At 37.2% G+C, this 8,969-nt stretch overlaps 1 protein-coding gene across 4 annotated transcripts; it reads right to left on the bottom strand.

The window, feature by feature from the left end:
* Positions 1-1,890: 1,890 nt before the first annotated feature.
* LOC140789233 (probable methyltransferase PMT18) lies at positions 1,891-8,010 on the bottom strand. Of its 4 annotated transcripts, XM_073138840.1 has the most exons (8): positions 7,855-7,935; positions 7,676-7,736; positions 7,502-7,578; positions 6,328-7,016; positions 6,044-6,254; positions 5,526-5,823; positions 3,115-3,582; positions 1,891-2,617 (listed from the first exon to the last, which is right to left on the bottom strand). In XM_073138840.1, exons 4-8 carry the CDS (start codon positions 7,009-7,011, stop codon positions 2,392-2,394), a joined length of 1,887 nt encoding a protein of 628 aa, XP_072994941.1. In that variant the 5' UTR covers positions 7,012-7,016; positions 7,502-7,578; positions 7,676-7,736; positions 7,855-7,935; the 3' UTR covers positions 1,891-2,391. The 4 variants fall into 4 exon arrangements, with proteins under 4 accessions (XP_072994941.1, XP_072994940.1, XP_072994943.1 ...); XM_073138839.1 differs by lacking the exons at positions 7,502-7,578; positions 7,676-7,736 and having other exon boundaries at positions 7,855-8,010; XM_073138842.1 differs by lacking the exons at positions 7,502-7,578; positions 7,676-7,736; positions 7,855-7,935 and adding an exon at positions 7,369-7,479.
* Positions 8,011-8,969: the final 959 nt, after the last annotated feature.

Below are 8,969 nucleotides of genomic sequence, written 5' to 3'. Positions count from 1 at the left end.
CCAAACGATATGCAACCGAACCAATACGCTCCAAACACCCGAAATGGACCAAAGTAGCGATGTGTTAACTTTTGGTAACGCATTGGATGTAAGGTCACCTGTCGATACGGCTGCACCCTCACAAACACCCAACTACCGATGTCGAATTCCTACTCCCTATGGCTACGATCATAAACTTGCTTCATGTAGTTTTGAGCAAGTTTAAGATGAGCAAGCAATCTTCTCAATGTGATAAGGTGAATAGGTTGCAAGCTCGATGGTATCGGGTTGGCGCGATAGTGCATCCGCAGCTCTATTTTCTGTTCCCTTCTTGTATTGGATTTTATAATCATATCCCAGCAATTTTGTGACCCATCGCTGCTATGCCAGAGTGTGTATGGGCTATCCTATAAAGTATGGAAGGCTCCTTTGATTAGTTCGAATAATGAATCGTCTACCGATCAAATAAAGCCTCAACTTTGTCACCGCATGCAGAATTGCCAACATCTCTCTCTCATAAGTCGATAATTACTGAGATTTTAGTGACAAAGCCTTACTAAGAAAGGCTATGTGACGTTCTCCTTGCATTAGTACAGTTCCTATGCTAACACCCGACACATCACATTCCACAATGAACTTTTTGGTAAAGTCCGATAGCGCTAGAACGGGTGCTGTCGTCATTGCTGTTTTTAGTTTTTCAAAGGCAGAAGTGGCTTTATCCGTCCATCTAAAAGAGTCATTCTTCAACAAAGAAGTGAGAGGAGAAGCAATCTTGCCATATCTAGTGATGAAGCGTCGATAATATCGGTCAGCCCCAAAAATCCACTCAATACGGTGATAGTAGTATGAATAAGCCAAGTTGTCATACATGCAACCTTTTGAGGATCCACCACTACACCATCCGTTGAAATAATGTGGCATAAATACTCCACTTATGGTACTCCCCATAGGCACTTAGACTTCTTGATTTTCAATTGGTTTTGCTTTAATAAATTCAACACATCCTCCAAATACCGCCAATGCTCCAATTCAGTCCTACTATACACTAAAATGTCGTCAAAAAAATACCAAGACATACCTTCACAAAAGAGGCTAAAATATATCATTCATGAGGCCTTGAAAGGTAGCCGGAGCATTGGTGAGACCAAAAGGCATCACCCGGAACTCGTAATGCCCATTCGGAGTCCAAAATACTTAACCGTTAAGTATTTTTATTAGGGCTATAGTAAAATAGAACCCTTTTGGTATTTAAGTTTGAAGGTTAACTAGTTTGGTCAAAAACTTTGCTATGTTGAGGTGGTACAGTACGACAGTCGAACTTATTTCTAGCAAGGTTGGCTTATATTTGAAACAAGTCAAGGTTGATCTTGGATCATGCTCAAACTTAAGTTCAAGCATGATAAGACCTAAACTAAGCTTAATTTAAAATAGGTTTAAAATCTGCTTGTTAAATAGCTCGAAATAGCCTCAAATTGAAAATAATTAATCCAAACTTGATGATGATTTGGCTTAGGCTCAAAATTAGTTTCAAGCCAAGCTTGAACAGATAGATCGCGGCTCAATTACATCCGTAAATAAGGGTCAAGAAAAAAAAGCTGTATCCAGAAGTCTCACAAATGAAGTAATTAAATAAAAAAGCTTTTAGTCTAGTCTTTAAACCAAAACCAAAAGTAGTTGTTACTAAATGGGTAAAGTAGTTCAACCCGAAAAGAAGAAATAATAATAATAATAATAATAATGATAAGAGAAGTAAAAAAAGGTGGTTCAACCTCTTGGAAAGGTGGTCACGAGTTTGATGGAGGAACTTGGTTACGCAATCTGTCAAAATGAAGTCTGAGATTCCTTAAACACACTTCATGTGGCAGCCTGTGATAGGGTCTGATCCTCATGAGTACAAGATCGTTCAGGAAGTTGGAAAATTGATGATTGTGGCGATGTTACTGAGCGCTGACCAAGTTGTCAGTTGTAAATGTACAAAGATTAAGATTTCCACACATTACAATATAATATACATAATTTTCAAACTACTACAGTTGATATGACATTTGAATGTAGGAGCTGATCAGGTCCACTTTGATTTGGTATCTCAAAATTGTATACAATACCATGCACAATTCACATTTTAACTATGACAACTTCTGAGACATGAATCCAACAACTAATCCCACTCCTTGTAGATTTCAGCAAGAAAAGTTAGCCCACCTACTTATGTTTCTCCCAGACTTGTAAACAAAGAAACAACCACACCAACCAACACTTCTTTGAAGCCCTCCAAGGAACTCCCAAGGAAATTAGGAAGAGGGGGAAAGTAGAGTGGAAGCATCAGGTAGTAATACTAAAAGAGATTTGATCACTCACAAATTTAGTTGCTGTTTTTTGCTGAGATTAGAGGAATAGCAGTTCAAGTAGCATTCACTGTTTTTCAGTAGGCTGGCCAGTCCAGTAACTCTTGACAGCTACAAGGATCTTCTCCGGATTGAAGGGTCCAGTCTCATGATCCAAGATTCGACTCTTCCACCTCATCCCATCTATTGTGGATTGAATCTTCACCAAGATATCCACTGTGTCTCGAAATATCACTGTTCCTTCTGGCCTTAGTATCCTATCCATCTCCAAGAGAATGTATTTTATGTCACACCTGCAGCCATTTCAATTAAATTAGATCCATATTCTTGCATCAGGATTTGAAGCAGAAAGCATATTAAATAAAATTGGTATCATATGTTGCGCAGGCAGAATAAGCCCTTCTAGGATGTGTCATTGTATCAGTGTCCTCTCTCGGAATCGTTATTTCATATTATTTCCTTTTGATGTGAAAAATGTTGAAATGAACCAAAGTATGACTATACTGCAGTGAGATTCGACAAGATGCAATGCCAAAGGTAGCATATAAGAAAGCTACTTCGGCAAAAAATTATGAAATCAGATCATCTTCAAGTGGAGTTAGCTACAGAATATGACTCCAACAAGATTTTTAAAAGTACAATAAAATTATGTCCATCAGAAACCTTATGTCTAGGATAGACTGGATCCAAGAAAATGGTAGCATGAATAAGATTCACAGAATAAACCAATTAAGCAACACATTACAAATAAATGCCCATTGGAGATTAACCCAACTACCTCTTTCGTTACCTGTCCTGATAAATGCTGAAAACACCATCAGCATGGATGAGGTCATAGGTCCTTGGATATGTTGAGAAAGCTTCACACCAGTTGTGATATGTACCGATGAAACCTCTCTCATATATAACACCAAGTGTGTCCTTTCTAGAGTCGGTAGGAACCACATTCATTACCCACACTGGGTACTTCATCATTGCGGCTGCGAAGCTTCCCAAGTTTGCATTCATGTCCATCACATTTCGATAGCGACCCTGAGTTAAAGGTGCAATTATCTTCTTATAGTTCTTCACTCGCTCCACCCACAATTTGTTGTTCTCTTGGAATTTCTTAGTGGTTATCCCTGGAATTAAACCTCTGCTTATTCTCTCCGGAATGGCAAATGCCCTTTGTGGCCACTTCGCTAGTTCTCCACCAGCAACTTCTTTTGAACTGTTTACCTCTGGTAATGGGGTTATACAAGTCTCCATCTTCTTGTACCTAAATATGAGTATAGCATTTAATACTATAATAGGAGAAAGAAATACTAGTATACAAAGTGCCCGAGTTGATTTTTAGCATAAATTTCTAAGAAAAATGATTGTAGTAAAAAGAATTCATCTAGAAGTTAGAAGTCAATTGATCATTGGTGCCTAACTAAAACCTATCTCAATAATGACTTACAAATTTTCATTGTCGTTACTTTAACAGCAGTTATTCATTGTATTTTAACATTAACAGACTGATGAATAATAGAAATCAGAACTCAATTGGGAAACTGAAGCCACATGGATCTTTTAGATATAGTAATGTTCAAAAACTCGAAAATACGACTTAACTTGGAAGTCAGCCGAGTGGAGGCAAACTGAAGACTCGACCGAGTATTTGTTGATTTTGAACACAAAAACTCAATGGTATCATGGTAATACATATTGTATAAGTCTATAACTAGCTAATGATCAAGTATTAGATCTCTCCTATCTATCAATCAATATAGACAACTTAATATAACCAAAGGTGTGACAATAATTTTTGTTTATCTTAAAGATAAGTACACCCTTTCTTTTACATATTATATACCTACCATCCTTCATATAAGGTCATAGATGCACAGAGGTATAAGCAATAAAAAGTGGGGTAAAATCAACTAAAATTCTAAAACTCAATATTGGGATTAGGGTCAGCCGATAGAAAAAACAATATGTATCGACCGTATCTGTTGTATTGGTCATACTGATCGCCCACCCATATCGGTGGATTATCTTTTAATTATAAAATTATAAAAATTATTTAATAATACAAAAAAATTTCTAAAAATTTAGAAAAAATAACAAAAAATGAGAAAATAAAAATTAATCATATATGAAGCCTAAAAAACTAAAACAACTCACTCAAACCCATAATGAATTTTGACCTAAATATAATAAATTTTTATACTCGTAAATTACTACCGCAGAACAACAGTGAAGAGAAAGCTCTCTCTTCAATACTGTTTTGGAGCAATAAGAAATTGAAAGTTAAAAGAGTAGATGAGAAAGCAAGATAAGAGAAATGAGAAAAAATAAGAGAAAAAAATGCTCACCCGAGTTCACCAGAGTTTAGAATAGCCAAAGGAGCTCATCATATTGACCGTTGGATGATCTCGATGAAATGTGAGGGTTGGGAGAAGAGTGTGTGTGAGAGATAAAGGGTAAAAATTGAAAATTTGAAAAGAATGCAACTTGGTCTGAGTTTTGATAAACTCATCGAGTTTGACCAACTTATAAGCTATCTGAATTTATTGACAAGTTCACTAGAAATTTCACCAAGTCGAGTGACCAAATTATAACCTATCCAAGTTTATTGACAAGCTCATTTGAAATCCTGCCAAGTCGAGTCAACTCGGTCAAGTCTTGACTTGACTTGGCAAGATTTTGAACACTGAGATATAGTTATTGCCTTAAAGATTATTGCTCAAGCATAGATTACATCATGCAAATATAATAAACACTGTTATATACTACAAACAATGAGTAATATATTTTGAAGGAGACTAGTACTCTGAAGAAAACAGAATAGTGTTGATATGCTTTTCAGAATAAAATATCATTGACCAATTATATGTTTTCATACTGATTTAGGAGTGTTATAGGAATAAGTGCCTAACTTGTCATGAATTGCCAAAGTGCAGCAATTACATTCCTCCAGATCTATTAAAAAGTGTCCAATTTCCAATTTCTCAGACCGTTACATTTATTGATATTGACAACAGTTACATGGAAGTGTCAGTAGAAACAAGCTCATCTTTACTAAATCAGTTTACTTTTCCATTGCAAGCTTCAAGTCTTCATTCTATTATTCACCACAAAAGATATTTACTGCTATAAAACCTGTCAAGCTTATCATTGACAATCAAACAGTTGATGTTGAAACAAGAAAGCATGAATGCCTAATAGACATCTTACCAAGCAGCATCTGGGTTGTTTCCCTTGCAAATATGTGGAGTTTTATAGACATTCCGACTTTGAATGCATTCTATGTGGTTGATGGGTTTTTGCCAAATTGCAAGATCACCCTTCTCTATCACCTTCTTCCAGCAAAGGCGCTCTGCTAAGTACTCGATCTCATCTTGTTCTTGTTTCAAGTCATCTTTGGTCCGCTCCCACCCTCGGTAGTGTTTCTTCCAATTAATTGGGGGACCGGAAAGGATCCAATAGCCTCCAGGTCTTAGAATTCTGTCCACTTCAATGAGGTAGAGGCCATCTGTTTAGATCACAACTGACTGTTAACAATTTCCAAGAAATGCCAAGTGCAGACCTGTAGCTGCAGATTCTCTGTAAATCTAGTAGCAAAGTTTTGCCTGATAATATTGGACTTTAATAAAGAAATACAGCAATACAGATAGCTGTGCGAGATAATATAGCTCTGAAATATGAACTATCACACAATAAGGATACAATATAAAGAGTGGTCAACAACTTACCAAACTTATTCCAGGGGATCAAGCATCTAGAGCAGTGAGCCATGTCAAATGCTCTGGCTGGGTATGGTATCCGCTCCGTCGCCATGATACCAATCATGGCGGGTACTCCCCGTTCCAATGCAAACTGCACCTGTGCCTCGTGTGAATCTCGTGGTGCAAATGACATGGTCAGGATGTCCCTCTTAAGAAGAAATGCTCCCCAGCTTGCCACCTAAACAGAAGAAAATAAATTAGATCCAGTAATTTGTCACTGAATTGTTCAAAATACAATGGCATTGTCTTACCCCACATCCAGTATCAAGTGCAGTCCTGATCTTTCCATCAGTTAACGGAATGAGCGCATTAATGTCGTCAATATAAGCATCAGCACCCCTTGGGAACATTGTTCCGCCACCAGGGAACCGAAAGCGCTTTCCCTCAACTTGGATCCAGTTCTGAACAGCCTTCTCGATGCTTAGCTCCCTATGAGGAATGTTATCATACCAAGCATAGTCTCTACTCTGAGGCCACTTGAAAGGGTTCTTATAGTTTGGTGGGGCAGGAATTAAGCAATGAAGAAGCTCTTCTTTCTGTGGGCAGTGTCTCTCCCGGTATTTCAGCATTGTCTTCTCAAACTTTCTCGCCCTCTTCGGGTCTTGACAAGGGGTATACTCACTGTATTTCAAGTCACAAGGTTCAAATTTTTGAGTTGCACGTGAGGATCCATCGAAGCCCACTTGGTGATGAGCTTGGAAATCGAGGTTAGAACTTGACGAGCCTGATGATAAATCCATGGATCGAGAAAGGATGTCATTGCACCCAACCTTAGTGGACGCATTGGAGATATTGGGGCTGGATGTGGTACTCTGCCAAGCTCCAAGAATGTAGAAGACTGAGCAAAGACCAGCAATACATAAGATCCAACCTATTTGCATCCTTCTAGATTCCAGCTGATGGATCTTGGAAGAGGCATTATACTCCTTAGCCATCAGACCTGCAAGATAGATTCACAGATGGGTTTCTCAACCAAAAGTGGAGCGATACAATCTTTTAGAAATCAAGTAGCTATGGAATAGTAAAAAAATCAACAAAGCAACAGTTGCAGCAAGTTTCAGTCATTAACACAAGCAAATTGAGCGCAGTATATCGAATGTCTCTAAAAAGAATAGAAATAAGAACCGTTCTTATGACTCATATGAGAAAATACTTACATTAACTATTTAAGCTATTAAGGATATCAATTAGTAGAGCCTATGAGAATATGAACAGAAAGACATGTAATGATACCAAATGCTAAAGACTTTATGAATCTACCAAACATCAGTTTCAGCAATAAATGCTTGTACCCAAAAAGGAGTTCTTGAAGGCTGCAATGCTTGATACAGAACCAGAAAGCTAAAAATTGACCTGCCATTGATGGACTTGCAGCAAGAAGAAGAAATTGGGAAAAATAAATTAAAAAAATAAAAAAGAGGCCACCTTGACTACCAAATGCAAAAAGAGCTCTGAACCCCAATCATGCACTGGAGGAAAGAGGAAGCCAGACTAGCAGAGGCCTAAAAGGAGTATCATAATCAAAAGCATAAGCCATCAATGGCTGCCCCCAAACTTTTAGTGGCAGGAAAAAAGAAAAGAAATTAGAAAGCTATCAACCTGTGATCCACCGCACTGAAACCTCTCACTCAATCCAGATCCACTACCCCTTCCCTGCTATCTATCGATCATCCCAAGAATCAGGAAAAAAATAATAATAAAAAACAGCATGAACGGCCCCCGGGGATTTCCCTTTAAAATAGTAAAAAATCATCCTAAAATTCATTTAGGACTTGCACCTGAACCTCCTTGACACGATCTTCTCTCTCCTCCTCCTTCTGTCTCTCTTCTCTGCCTCTATAATCTATTATAAGTAGCAGAGGCAGAGAGCATCAACTGGTAACAAGTCATCAGGGAGTGTGTCCGCTGTCTTTTAATTATTGTAATAGAAGTCTTTTTCTTGCTGCCAGTTTAATTTAATTTAAGTTAAATGATTCTTTCTTTCTTCTTTGTTTTTTCTTCTTTTTTTATAATATCTTGATAGGGACTTAAAGACAGAAAGATAATGACAGGAGTCAAGTTGGAACAAATGTGAGAAAGACGGGCCACACTTTTTTTAAGGTTATTAGAAATGCATTAATCAAATGGCAAGGCGCCAAATTAGTTATCCATTACTGCATCAAATGGATGTGAACTCAGATATGCATGAGCAATCCCACATAAGGATGAAGATATTAATCTAGAGTGAGTTGCCAGCCAATTGCTAGCAAAATTTATTTTTATAAAAATGTGATTAATTATTATTTCGTTAGACTTGTGTTAGACTTGTGTAAGTAAGGTGTTATATATATTTCTAATGAGGTTCTTGAGGATCTGGTTGCCATCTCCTTTACTAACAAAATAAATTAGTTGTTTATATTTAAATATGAGACTTTTAGCTTCCTTCAGCGCCTCCTTTAAAGCCCATGCTTCAGCGAAAAGAGCAATCTCATAATTGTAACGGGCTCCACCTACTAGAAAAATATCAGCATCAGCATTTCTAACAAGCCATCCTTCTTCACCTTCTTCACCATCGGTTGAATTAAGAGATTCTGATGTGTTAATTGAGGTTTTTCTTTTATTATTTACAGACACATATTTTTTCTTTTTCTTTTTTATTTTAAAAAAGGAGAAGTCTCCGGACTGTGTTTAGTAAAGCACAGAGTAACATAGAGATTCAATATGTGATTTTCTTTTTAAAATAGAAAATTGAGCAATATTGTGAGTTTTCTCATTGTTTCCTCTTCTGGTATAGCAAATTTGAACATGCCAATGAAAAGTTAAGATACTCTATTGCTTCTCCCAAAACGGAATAGATTTGCCAATCAAACTTTATCCACTAGTCCAGTCAAGCCTGCACAGACACAATTTTATT

The sequence above is a fragment of the Typha latifolia genome, chromosome 5 (genome assembly GCF_019914945.1).
Source record: "Typha latifolia isolate L0001 chromosome 5, TyphaL0001v2, whole genome shotgun sequence".
Lineage (NCBI taxonomy): Eukaryota > Viridiplantae > Streptophyta > Magnoliopsida > Poales > Typhaceae > Typha > Typha latifolia.
This window is presented reverse-complemented; position numbering and strand designations above follow the sequence as displayed.

What these genes read in the sequence shown, in the direction of transcription:
- LOC140789233 (XM_073138839.1), bottom strand. Translation starts at nt 7,011, where the DNA reads ATGGCTAAGGAGTATAATGCCTCTTCCAAGATCCATCAGCTGGAATCT. An exon ending in CACTTGATACTGGATGTGGG is followed by an intron (nt 6,255 to 6,327) that starts GTAAGACAATGC and finishes TCTTCTGTTTAG; the next exon opens with GTGGCAAGCTGGGGAGCATT. An exon ending in GATCCCCTGGAATAAGTTTG is followed by an intron (nt 5,824 to 6,043) that starts GTAAGTTGTTGA and finishes TGATCTAAACAG; the next exon opens with ATGGCCTCTACCTCATTGAA.